Below are 13607 nucleotides of genomic sequence, written 5' to 3' on the forward strand. Positions count from 1 at the left end.
AATACCAGTTTTTAAGCTGTATTACAGAGCTATAGTCATAAGAACAACATGGTACTGTCACAAAAATAGACCCATAGATCAATGGAACAAAATTGAAGACTCAAATAGGAGTACATGCAATTTCAGCCACCTGAAATTTGACAAAGGGGTTGTGAACATTCACTGGAGGAAAGACAGCATGTTTAACAAATGGTGCTGGCAAAACTGGATCTCCACCTGTAGAAGAATGAAACTAAACCCCTATCTTTCACCTTGCACAAAAGTCAATTCCAGATGGGTCAAAGATCTCAGTGTAAAGCCTGAAACTCTGAAACTGTTAGAAGAAAAGATTGGCAATTACCTACAAGATATAGGTGTAGGAAAGGATTTTCTAAACTGGACATCAACTACTCAGGAAGCAAGGTCAAGAATCAACAAATGGGACCTCATTAAACTAAAAAGCTTCTGTACATCAAAGGAGGCGACCAGGGAAGTGAAGAGAAAACCCACAGAATGGGAGAAAATCTTCACTTGCGACACATCTGACAGAGGTTTAACATCCTCAAAAAACAGAAAATCAAGAAAGGAAGTAACCCAATTAAAAGATGGGTTAAGGAGCTGAACAGAGAATTCTCAAAAGAAGAAGTAAAGATCTATGAAACATCTTAAAAGATGTTCAATATCAGTAGTAATTAGAGAAATGTGAATTAAAACCACTTTAAGATTTCATCTTACCCCAGTCAGGCTGGTTAAGATCAAGAGAACAAACAATACCAAATGTTGGAGAGGATGTGGGGAAAGAGGAACGCTCATCCACTGCTGCTGGGACTGCAAGCTTGTTCAACCCCTATGGAAAGCAGTGTGGAGAACTCTTAAAAAACTACAAATGAACCTACCATTTGACCCAGTAATACCACCCCTTGCCATATACCCAAAGAACTTATCCTATTGCCGAGACACTTGTACATCCATGTTTGTTGCTGCTCTTTTCTCAATAGCTAAGAGATGGAAGCAACCTAAATGTCCCTCAGTTGATGAGTAGATAATGAGAATGTGGTTCATTTATACAATGGAGTTTTACTCAGAAAGATGAAATCATGAAATTTGCAGGTAAATGGATGGAACTAGAAACTGTTAAACTAAATGAAGTAACACAGACTCAGAAAAGAAATCAATGTATGTTCTCCCTCATGTGAGGATCCTAGAACCAAATCCTGATAAGTGAGTATGTATCCAGACATAACTACAGGAACCAGGATAATAGAAAGGAACCAGGGAGGTAAAGGAAAAGAAAGAACCTGAAAGAGAAGAACAGTAGGAAACAGGCGTTAGTTAGGGAGATATGAATAAGAATTGGGTTAGTTTAAGGGGGGCGGGTATACAAGGAGCCTAGGGGATAAAGGGAAAGAAGGAGCTCAAGAGAGGGAGGACTATAGGAGAAGGGTATTATTAAGGGAAAAATGGGGGCACTTTAATTGGGGAAACCATGATGGAGGGGTTAGACGATGAGAGAGATAAATAATGCCTAGGTAGTTTTAAAAACCAGAGGGAACCATATTAGTCCAACAATCTACTGACAAATTATACATACCAGATCAAGAAATATATGTCTAGGTAAGGTTTATCTGAGAACAATTGGTCTTTGCCCAAGGTTTATCTACATAGCACACAATAATTAAAAGTACCAGAGTGGTAGAACTAGCCTTCTCAGATGTTTAACAGACGTACTTTGAGGCCTATACTAATTTGGTCAGAGGGACATAAAGGACACTTTTTGCTCCTTACCCTCTTAGGTCAACTAGTTCCAGGGGACTATGAGTGTCTCTCAAAATGTCCTGTAATTGTGGTGGGTCACCTGTCCTCTTGATCAAGGAGGCTGAGGAGACCCCATGAGATGGACTTGAACCAGTGTCCAGTCTCCAAAGAGGGGGGTCAACACAGAGGAATCATTTCCTCCATGCTTCCAAGTGAAGCCAGCCATAGTCGAGTAGGACCTTTGACTTATCTTCACATAGGTGGAACTGGTAAAAGAAAGGAGCCAGGGGCTCCTCCCAAGCCCATGTGACCCCTGAGGAACAGATCTCAAATGGCCTTAAGAGTAAAAATAAATTGGTTTATCTGGGCCAATTATATGACCTTAAACACCCAAAAGGAAAGTATAACCAAAGATTAAAAGGGGCCAATATATTTCTTAAGAGTCCATATGCATAGTTAAAGGCTACATAACAAGCAACAATGCCAGACAGGCGATCCCTTCTTTTGAGTTGGGCCAGGGTGGCCCAAGGGACTCCCAGGTAGTAACCCTGCATAGAACTGGGAAAATAAACAACAGACCCCAATCTTATCTAAAGGAATACTGACAACTGATTGCTACTAGATGAGGAACAGCTGACCTTTGTAAAAGACCTCTAGATGGACTAGATTCACCAGATGGGTGAGTAGTGGGGAACAGCTGGGGGTGATGATATCATAGCGGACAGTAGCAGGGATAACAGAGTATAAGGTGCATAGAACTGGGAAAATAAACAACAGACCCCAATCTTATCTAAAGGAATACTGACAACTGATTGCTACTAGATGAGGAACAGCTGACCTTTGTAAAAGACCTCTAGATGGACTAGATTCACCAGATGGGTGAGTAGTGGGGAACAGCTGGGGGTGATGATATCATAGCGGACAGTAGCAGGGATAACAGAGTATAAGGGCTCTAGTTGGGGGGCGCTATGGGAGGGTGCTATATGGGAAGTCGGTGTACAGTTGAAAAAGATGGTTTTGGATGTTCTGTGTGACATACACACACACTAAAAAATGAATTATATTTGAGGAGGAAGCATAAAAATTTACATTATGTTCATTAGTAGAGGTGATAAACATTACCACTGAAACCTACCTGATGAGTTTATAGACATACACAGGCACCAAGGATCTGAGTGCAACCAGTTATGACTAGTAATAACCAGATACATACAGATTAGAGATGCATGTGCCAACATCTCAGTGTTATGAGTAAAAACAATGAGTCTTTCTGTAAGAAACAGTATATTTTAAAATTAAATGGAGGTCTTTTTTAAAGGTTAAAAACTCATTCAATTTTATGTCTTATAGGGCTTATACTGAGTTCAATATTGTATAACTGTATTAATTCAGCAGTGAACCTAAAAAAAACCTCTCCACTTTCGAAAGAGAAACTGTTAATGAGTATGTTAAAGCTGTAATGAAATGCTGCTTCTTAAAAAAAGGAAAAAAAAGAATGCACTGTTGACCTTTGTGAATGCATTCTTAACCTCTTTGTTTCTCAGGCTGTTAGACCAGAGGGTTCAGCATGGGGATGACCGTAGTATAGAATACAGACGCTATTTTGTCAGTGTCCATGGAGTGACTGGTGCTGGGCTGCAGATACATGAAGCTGACAGTCCCATGGAAAATGGAGACTGCAATGAAGTGGGAGGCACAGGTGGAAACAGCCTTTTGATGGCCTGGAGCTGAGTGCATCTTTAAGATGGTGACAAAAATGAACATGTAAGAAGTCCCAATAACTATGACAGCAAAAAAGACATTTAAACTCTCGACACAAAGAAGAACCAGTTCACTAATCTATCAAAGCAAGCAAGAACCATGACTGCAGGAACATCACAGAAAAAGTGGTGGACCACATTGGACTTACAGAAAGTGAGACTGAATATGCCCCCAACATGAATGGAGGCATTCAGGAAACCAATGACATATGGGCCAATGACCAGCAATGCACAGACACCTCTTGTCATAGTGGTGGCATAGTGCAGTGGCTTACACACTGCTGCATAGCGATCATAGGCCATGAGGCCAACAGGTAATTTTCTGCAGTTCCAAATGTTCCAAAGAAGAGCATCTGAGCGGCACAGGCATTGTAGGAAATGACCTTGTCTCCTACAAGAAGCCCAGCCATGACTGTGGGAGTTATAGCTGAGGAGTAACAAAAGTCCACCAGAGACAGGTTACCTAGGAAAAGGTACATGGGAGTGTGGAGCTGAGAGTCCAAGAGAATCAGGATCATCCCCAGGTTCCCAACCAGTGCGATGGTGTAGATGAGGAGGAAGGTGATAAAGAGGGGAATCTGCAAGCCTGGGTCATCGGTGAGTCCCAGCAGGATGAACTGTGTCACTTCTGTCCTGTTCCCTATCAAGGATAGCAATCTCTGTATCAATGGGAAAGGAGGAACAGAATTATTTGAAAATTGAAATGACAAAATAAAAATTTCTTTCCTTCATTATAGGGCCAAACTGTACATCTGTATTCTTCCAAACAAGTGTGGACTTCAATTAAAGTGAGTGCTTCAATCCCAGATGTACCATGTCTGGGGAATCTTAATAGCTCACTTACATAATTTTAAAAGAAAAGAAAAAGTCGAGATTTCTTAAACAGTTTTAGGGCCGGCTGGGGAGATGGTTCAGTGAGTGAAGCCCTTGCCATGCAGGCATGAGGATCTGAGTTCAAATCCTCAGTACCCATATAAAAGCTGATAAAGTGGTACGTATCTGTAATCCCAGCGCTGGGGAGGCAGAGACGTCAGCATCCCTAGAGCTGGTTGTGTGGCCAGTGTAGCCAGTTGGTGAGCTCCAGCTTCAGTGAGAGACCTTGCCTCACATGTAAGGTGGAAAGCGGTTGAGGAAAACACCTGATGTTGGTCTCTGGCCTCCACAGACATGTCCACACATATACACACAGAGAAAATTTTAATTCAGATTTAAGCACAGGCATTAAGGGAGAGAGAAGTGCTTAGGAAAAAGACCATACATTCTCAAAGATGTAGGTGTGGGCTTCTCTAGAGAGAGAGCTGTGCCAAGAACCTTTTTGTTCATTTGGGTGTTTTGTTTTTTGAGACAGGTCTCCCTAAAATCCCAGCTGACTTGGAACTCACTATGTAGACCAGGCTAGCCTGGATCCCACAGAGATCTGCCTGCCTCTACCTCCCCAGTGCTAGAATTAAAGGTGTGTGCCACTATACATGGCACAAAAAACTTAAATGACAGCAGTTCGGTTGAGCCATTTGCTCTGTGGCGTGCTTGGTAAGAGCCCGTGAGCAGGCTGCTCAGACTCACCCTCTGCCTTTCGCTTTTCCCCTCTCGGGAATCAGCTGACTACCTTGGCTGAGGTTTTTGAAGTTCTTTCTCACAGTCACTTCTAATCAGATCCTTACATGTTAGTCCTCTCTTGCCATTGGCTTCCTTGCGAACTCTGACCGACTAAGCCTCAAAAATGTTTGGATGTGGTATATTTTGAGTTAACTGTTAGCATGATACAATTTGGAAATTTTTCTTAAATAAAAATTTGTTCTTTGAGAAATTAAAAAAAAATATATAACTTCATTACAAAAATGGTTAGTTGGTAGAACTCATTTGTGTCTTCAGGCCTACTGATATCTATTAGAGCTTGAAGAAATAAAACCATAGTATTTTTCACATTTAAAGAACTTTCATCTGAGAGTTAAGGAATGTGAAGAATTAAAATAGACCAGAGGCCTGTACACTGGAATAATACATGCTTAGCATGCATGAAAACCTGGGGCAGCAGCAGGGGGTAAAATCACATTCTAATAGGCCACATTCTGTTTTTCATTTAACCTTCTCTGTAACTACAGTCAGATATCACACTAAACAGGGAGGAGAAGAAAATTAACATTTATTCGGGACAGATGTGTGGAGAAGGCAAGAATTGGGATGTTGAGAGTAAGGACCATCAGGCTGGTTACTTCAAAACTGTCATAGCATCAGCTGTCAACTTGACACAAACTAGTCACCTGGGAAGAGGGAACCTCAGCTGAAGAATTGTCCAAATCAGATTGTGGTCTGTCTTGTGGTCATGTCTGAGGGGCATTTTCTTAATTGCTAATTAATGTAGGAGGGTACAGCCCACTGTGGGTGGTGCCACCCCTAGGCAAGTGAGCCTGGGCAGTATAACAAAGTCAAAGAGGGCTGGAGAGATGGCTCAGTGATTTAGAGCACTGACTGTTTTGCAGAAGACCTAGGGTTGAATCCCAGCACCTATGTAGTGGCTAACAGCTGTCAGTAACTCCAGTTCCAGGGGATCCAGCACCCTCTTCTGGCCTCTGTGGGAACTGCATGACACAGGTGTACTTATATCCATGCAGGCAATACACTCATATACATAAAATAAAAATAATAAAGCTAGAAGGAGCAAGCTGGTAAGCAGCATTCCTCCCTGGCCTCTGCTTCATTTCCTGCCTCCAGGTTTCTGCCTTGGCTTCCCTCCGTAATGGACTGTGACCTGTAAGCCAAATAAACCCTTTTCTCCCCAAGTTGCTTTTGGTCGTGTTGTTTATCACAGACACAGAAAGCAAACTGGGATACTATACCACTAAGCCAAGCGTCAGAACACCTTTGGGGTATGTATACCTCAGATTGAAGGAAGTTAAGCAGATGTTATATGAGTAGAAAGTCCAAAGCGAGACATTCTAGAGACATAGGTTAACATCCCTCTTGCTGAGCCAGTAACTAGGCTAGGTACCTGCTTTTCTGCCATGGGGTTACAGAGAGGAAACTGTCCCTAAGACCATCCTCAGGTTCAGTAATTTGCTAGCACTCATAGAGCTCACTGGCAGCTGTGATGCTCCCTATAGGGCAGAGCCCAGGGGCATTCCAAACACAGAGGTAAAGTTGTATGTCCTAGTGGACAGTGTCAACGCCTGCAGTGATGTCACAATGTGCAGAGCACTGCAATCAGGGAAATTGGGGCTCTATTACATAAGTATAGTCAATTATTCACATGGCTGACCTCAGTCTCCAGTCCTGTTATGGATCAAGCTGTTACCATGTGAGCCGAATCCCCTATCATAACTCATGGGTAGACCATTGAGACCAGCTTGGCCTCCTTGAGACTCCCATTTACAAAGTGAGAAAAAGTTTAGGGAAAATAATAAAATATAAATAAAAAAATGAATGGAAAGTACAGCTGTGAGAGTGTTGGGGGCTAACACCAAGTCCATTTACAAAGGATCTAGGAGAGATTGGGAAGATGAGGAAATGGAGGCAGTTAGGTTAAACTGCTCTTCTAAAACCTTTATCAAAGGAAAGGGGGAGCTCAGAGATGGTCAGGAGGGCTGCAGAGGAAAGCAGGATTGGATGGAGGTAAAGGTGAGCACCCCGGGTATGGACCATGTGTTGACTGCAGTCTCCTGTACAGTGTCTCAGTTCCTCCATGTATTATAGTAGATACTATATTTTACTGATGAACAACTAGAGTTCAGAGTAGATATGTTGTATTAGTGGTAAAGTGGAAATAATAAGGGTACTTACTGTGTTTGATTGCTGTGAGGGTTAAAAGGACTGATTGAGCCTAGTAAGGGTAAAAGGTCAATGCTAGAGTCTGGGGGAGCCTCATGCTTTCAAAGCAGTGCTTGACACCTACCTAGTAGGTACTCAGTAAGTGCTCACTATTGTTATATATGTTTTAATAAAGTTCTGTTTAATAAAATTTAGTCTCAGAGCTGGAGAGGTGGCTCAACAGTTTAGAGCCTATACTGCTCTTACAGAAGACCTGAATTCAGTTCCCGGTACCCATGTTGGGCAGTGCTGCAGCACTCCTGGAACTGCAACTCCAGGGGGATCCTACGCCTCCTTGCCCCTTTGGGCACCTGCATGCCCAGACACACAGAAAGACACACATATTTTTATCTGTGTGTCTGTCTGTGTGTCTGTGTGTCTGTCTGTCTGTCTGTCTATCTATCTAATCTATCGATTTCTATCTATCATCTATCTATCTATCTATATCTATCTATCTATCTGCAGACACACACGTAATTTAATTTTTTAGTCTCCAAAATTTGGTGGAAAGTACATCTTTACATTCTGTTAACATGTGTGTGTTTTTCTTAATCCACTTCAATTGTCAAACTTAAAGTTTAGATGTGTTCTTACTCCCACCCAGTTGAAGTAAATTTTGATATGACGATACGGTTTCATTTGCTGGGCATGAGAGTACACACCATTGATCTCAGCACACAGGAGAATCTCTGTGAGTTCTAGGCCAGCCTGGTCTACATAGAGTTCCAGGTTATCTGAGGCTACACAGTGAGACCCTGTCTCAAAAAAAAAAGGATAATTGTACCCCTTAACTTTAGATGTGTGCCCTTTTTGCTTTACGTATTGTGCATTGTTTTTATTCTCCCTTTTAACTCCAGAATTAAATAGCCACCATGTCGAGCAAAAAAGCAAAGACCAAGACCACCAAGAAGCGCCCTCAGCGTGCAACATCCAATGTGTTCGCCATGTTTGACCAGTCCCAGATCCAGGAGTTCAAAGAGGCCTTCAACATGATTGATCAGAACCGGGATGGCTTCATCGACAAGGAAGACTTGCACGACATGCTTGCTTCTCTAGGTAGACTTCTGTGTGCATTTCCTACATGGGATAATCCATCTCCACTGTGTGAGACTCTCTGTCCCCAAATGCCTCTGCTGAGATTTCAGGTTTGGAAAGTACTAAATTGGTGCTGGGCCTGACAGCCGATCAGCCTGCCAGGGCAGGGACTAGGCAAGTATTGTGGCCAGGTAGCTTATGTTCCTGTTGGCAAAATGCTTAAATTTGTATGGGACTGGAAGCTGGGGGTGGGGCTGGCTAAGTAGCAAAAGATCAGAATTTCTAGTAATCAATATAGCTAGTAATACACTATAGTTAATAAAGGTGGAGGGCAGGTTATAAACAAAGAGGTGACATTTAACACTAATAATGATTATCTCTGGAGAGGAAGGGCAGTGTGACTCAAAAAGGACCCCAGGGAAGGAGACTTCAGAATTTTTTTCTATAGACTATAAACTATTATTTGTTATTGGTTATATGGATGTCAACTTTTATTCCCCATGTGATTTTGTTGGTGTTTGTTTTGACCTTTAAGAGGAGGGGTGGGGCCGGAGCGATGGCTCAAGGTTAAGAGCACTGGCTGCTCTTGCAGAGGATCTAGGTTCAGTTCCCAGAACCTACATGGCAACTAACAGCCTTCTGTAACTTCAGTTCTGGGGCTCTGATACCCTCTTCTGTTCTCCGCAGGCATTGCACGACACAGGTGCACTTGCACACATGCAGGCAATACATCATACACATAAAATAAAAATAAATAAAATTTAAAAAGAGTAAGTGAAGAGAGAAAACTGTACATAGTGAGCCCATTGTTAGCAATGATTTTAAAGTTTGAGGTAAAGAAACAAGCAGCGGATAGATGAGTCCCTTGATGGTCCAGGCACAGGGAGATGGAAGAGAGAAGGCAGAGCTGGTCAGGGGTGCACCAGTGGGTCTTCACTCAGGGTTGTTTTCCTTGGACAACTTACCAGAAAGAAGAAATTGAGGAATTCAAGGGCTCGGGGACAAAGAGAAGGGGGAATTTTGTTATTTTCTTGTGCTTTTAAAACGATTTATTTGTTTTTATTTAGGTGTATATGTATATGCCTCTGTGAGTTTGTGTGCAGTACGTACAGGTGCCTATGGAGGCCAGCAGGCATATCCCTTGGAGCTTGAATTATAGGCAGCTGTGAGCCACTTGGGGTGGATGCTAGGATCTGGGTCCTCTGTAAGAGCAGTAATCTTATTCACTGAACCTTCTCTCTAGCCCCATTCTCTTTTTTTTTTCTTTTAGGTGTAGGAAAAAAAAAATAATAGTTTTTATTTCCATTTTGGGTTTTGATCTTTTTCCTTCTAACATTATTTTGAAAACTTTCAAACTTTAAAAAAAAAAAAATGTTAAAAGGGACCATATTAGCAAGCAGGGATGGGGTCCCTTGCCGACCCACATTCACTAATTGCTAATATTTTGCAACATTTCCTTTATCCAGAGTCAGATTAGAATCAGGATAATTTGTTGACAAGCCAGGTAGATTATAGCCCAGTGCTTCTCACATTCAGAATACCTGAATAGGGGAGTCATTATTACACAAGAAAGCTACTAGCCAGGGTTGGGGCTGGTGCCCTCCAAACACTCAACTTCAAGGTAAACCTAGGCCACATAGTTGCAGGGCTATAGTGAGATCCTGCCTCAACCCTTCCCCCACCAGAACCTCCCCTCCTAGTCCCTCAAAAGAAGTCCACTGGGGAAAGTTGAGGGTCTTAGGACTATTCCAAACATGGAGTGCTCAAGTCCATTCCCTGCTCATAGAAGATCCTCAGTAATTGTTGAATAAATAGGGCATGGTAGAGTAAGAGGTCACATTTGGAAGAAAATTACACTAGATGCCTTGAAGTACATAGATGCTTAGCCTAAACCAATCCTTCTTAGACTCCTGTTTTACCCTCAGAGCTTTCTTGATGTCTTTGGGTTACAGTCATTTCCTCTCATCCCCCAAAAGTGTCATAAGAAAGTTGGGTTGAATCTCCAAATAGAAAAGTAGATATTTTTAATTCTTTGACTTTTTCACTAGATATTTTTGTGCAAGTAAGTTGAGTGGGTATGAGGTGGAATTGTAGTACAACCTAGATAGGTGTCCGTATGTTATTTAAATTTGATCCAAATTCTAGATTGGACTATCAGCACCACTTAGTTGATTGTAATTCTGAACTGCTTCCTTAGATCTGAATGGTCAACACATTCTTTTCATATATACAGACTTGAAAGGGACCTTTGAGTAACTGACTTCAGCCAGTCCCTTTTACAGATTCAAAAAAGGAGACCCTAGATGGGAATAAACTGCATTGAGCTCAGGATCTGGAGTACTGGGTTTGAATTCCAGTTCTGCCATCTTTCCCAGGCCTTATAACCAGTAGGTTAACTGGTATTCAAACCCAGTCTCCCAGACCTTTGCTGCAGTGGGCTTTACAGATATTCCCCATTGACTCTGTGGTGATCTCTCATATCAGGAGAGCCCTCTAACAGCTCCTAAAGAATTGTTCTCAGTGGGAACTTTTTTTTTTTTTTTATTTAACACCGACACTCCAGTTCAAGATTGGCATGGTGGCTCACATTTGTAATCTCAGCACTTAGAATCTGAGACAGAGGATTGCTAAGGATTTGAAACTAACCTGGGCTTAGAGACAGAGGGGGGGGCGGGGAAACAAACTTCTGTAAGCGGCATTTGGGGCTGACACCTAATAGTACATTATTTAATATTGTTCATTGTTCAAATAACTAGTATTGAAATACCTCCCCTAATAAACTATTAATATAATCAACGTTCAATATGTAATAATGTGGCATTTCCTGGTTCATAGTTTCAGGGCTTTGTTTTGCTGCATTTTCAGTAAGGTGACTCAGTGAGTAAAGGCATTTCCCATAGGCGTGAGTTCAATCCCAGAATCCATGCTGGAAGGAGAGAAACATCTTCCTCGAAAGTTATCCTCTGTCCTTCATGCATGCAGCATGGCATGTGCACACACAAATGTTTTTCTGTAGAGTTTTTTGTTTATTTGTTAGTTTGTTTTTTAAACAGGGTCTCTCTATAGCCCCAGCTGGCTGGAATTCCCTGTGTCAACCAGGCTGGCCTTGATCTGCTTCCTGAATGCTGGATTAAAGACATGCACCACCACCAGTTTTTTTTTTCTTTTTTATATGTCTGTGAGTGCAGTTTTAAAAAGCTTTAAAAATATATGTTTGGTAGCATAACAGTAACAAGGTAACTCCTGACTGGTGGGAAATTTTTGTTCAAATGTGAATTCTTACAGGGAAGAATCCCACTGACGCATACCTGGACGCCATGATGAATGAGGCCCCGGGCCCCATCAATTTCACCATGTTCCTCACCATGTTTGGGGAGAAGTTGAATGGCACAGATCCTGAAGACGTCATCAGAAATGCCTTCGCTTGCTTTGATGAAGAAGCAACTGGTAGGTGATGCTGCTGTGTGTTCCTCCTCGTTTCAGGGAGTAAGGAAAATAATTTCTTTAAATGGCTGCAAAGAAACTTATTTATAGCAATACAACCAGAGATGAGGCAGGCCTTAAAACTGCAGTTTGTGTTGTTCACCTTTAAATTTGGCTCCATGCTTCCTAAAAAATCCAAAGAATTAAATATCTTCCGTGGGCAATGAGAACTAATCTTCGAGAGACACTCAATTTCTCTAAAAAGTATAGTTTCTGACTTGAACAGTTGCTGTGTTCTGGGTTTCTGGGGTTTCCTCAGGGTTTTGTTTTGTTTGTTTTTGTTTTTCTTTCAATTTCTCTTTGGAGAAACTGAGGTGAGGAGCCCTTCCCTCACCTTCCTCCTCTTAGCCTTTTCCTCTCAGGTTTCCCCTTTGCTTCCGTACTAACCCTCCGCTCCCCTGCTCTCTCCTCGCTCTCTCCTGGCTTTCCCACTCCTGAACCTTTGCTCTGGACAGCAACCTTTTCATTTTTATTTGACTTTATGTTTTCGTAGTGGATTTTTATTGATCTCTAAAAAAAACTCTTAAGATTAATTTTTGCAAGCATATACCCAATCTATTTTGAAGCTCTTATAATAATAAAGAACCCCCAAGTGATTGGAATGCAATGGCATAGAGATAGCATAGCTGGCTTGGGGATTTATTGTGTGTGGTGTAGATGATGGATGGTCTGAAACAAGATTGGTGGGATTTAGAAAAGAGCCCTTCTCGTCCCGTGACCCCTTCCTGAGTCCATGCTTTCCATTGCCTTCCAGGCACCATCCAGGAGGATTACCTGAGAGAGCTGCTGACCACCATGGGTGATCGGTTTACAGATGAGGAAGTGGATGAGCTCTACCGAGAAGCCCCCATTGACAAAAAGGGGAATTTCAATTACATCGAGTTCACACGCATCCTCAAACACGGGGCAAAGGACAAAGACGACTGAGAGCACTTAGCTCCACCTTTCCATTTCTGGCGTCTCACTGTTTGGTTTCTCACACACTTCCTGCCCTCTTAGAACCTGTTGCATGCAACATAGCTTCACAGCTTTGCCTCCCACCCTTCTTTTGATGTATTTATTCCAAGTCTTTCTGTCACTTAGGACTTGTATAATCAAACTGGAAATGGGGACAAGGTTGTAAATTGTATTGATAATGAGATGCGAATAAAAATCAACAAATGTGAAAGCCCAGGAAAATATATCCGTATTTCTGGTTTTGCTGGATTTTTACATTTTTATATAATAAAAATACTATTTTGAAATAAAGGTTATGCTGACTCAAGTGGAGTGTGAGGTAGTTGGGAGTGGTCCTTTTTTCAGGTTTTCAGTTCTATCAGAATTCATGATAAAGTATGGGACAGGGAACGTGTTCTTTAGACTTGTTAAATACACCTTCTCTAGCATCTTTATACAGTAAAAGCTAGTTATATCTTTGATCTCTTTCATGCTTCTAGTGAGATGTCTAATGGTTAGTATAGAATGTTAGCTAGAAAAACAGTAGATTTTTTTTTTTTTGGTCTTTTTGAGACAGGGTCTCCCTGTAGCCCCAGCTGTCTTGCTATGTAGACAGGCTGGCCTTGAACTCACAGAAATCTGCCTGCCCCTGCCTCCCGAGTGCTGGGATTAAAGGCATGCACTACCACGCCTGGCTACAATAGATATTTTTTTATTGCTCTAAGAGTATAAGAAAATATAAAATTATGGAGAAGTGAACAATTGTTGCTGAACATTTACTGTGTATGGGGTGTTGTGCATTCATGGTTTTTATTGCATCTTCCCACCTTTCGGATGATAGATTGTCACTAGTCC

General features: G+C 41.8%; 1 protein-coding gene and 1 pseudogene across 3 annotated transcripts in view; one reads left to right on the forward strand and one right to left on the reverse strand.

The window, feature by feature from the left end:
• LOC103735447 overlaps window positions 1-4222 on the reverse strand; it is an 11277-nt pseudogene extending 7055 nt beyond the window's left edge.
• Window positions 1-13080, forward strand: part of LOC103735402 (myosin regulatory light chain 12B) — a 29211-nt gene extending 16131 nt beyond the window's left edge. For 2 of the 3 annotated variants that reach the window (XM_008834619.3, XM_008834620.3), the window contains exons 2-4: window positions 8156-8354; window positions 11619-11780; window positions 12571-13080. In XM_008834619.3, coding sequence (XP_008832841.1) covers window positions 8171-8354; window positions 11619-11780; window positions 12571-12743 — 519 coding nt within the window. In that variant the 5' untranslated portion in view covers window positions 8156-8170 and the 3' untranslated portion in view covers window positions 12744-13080. Of the gene's footprint in view, window positions 1-4231; window positions 4283-8155; window positions 8355-11618; window positions 11781-12570 lie in introns of all 3 variants that reach the window. The other variant, XM_008834621.3, reaches the window with a different exon arrangement.
• Window positions 13081-13607: the final 527 nt, after the last annotated feature.

This window comes from Nannospalax galili, unplaced genomic scaffold (genome assembly GCF_000622305.1).
Source record: "Nannospalax galili isolate Female #2095 unplaced genomic scaffold, S.galili_v1.0 scaffold155, whole genome shotgun sequence".
In the NCBI taxonomy this organism is placed as follows: Eukaryota; Metazoa; Chordata; class Mammalia; order Rodentia; family Spalacidae; genus Nannospalax; species Nannospalax galili.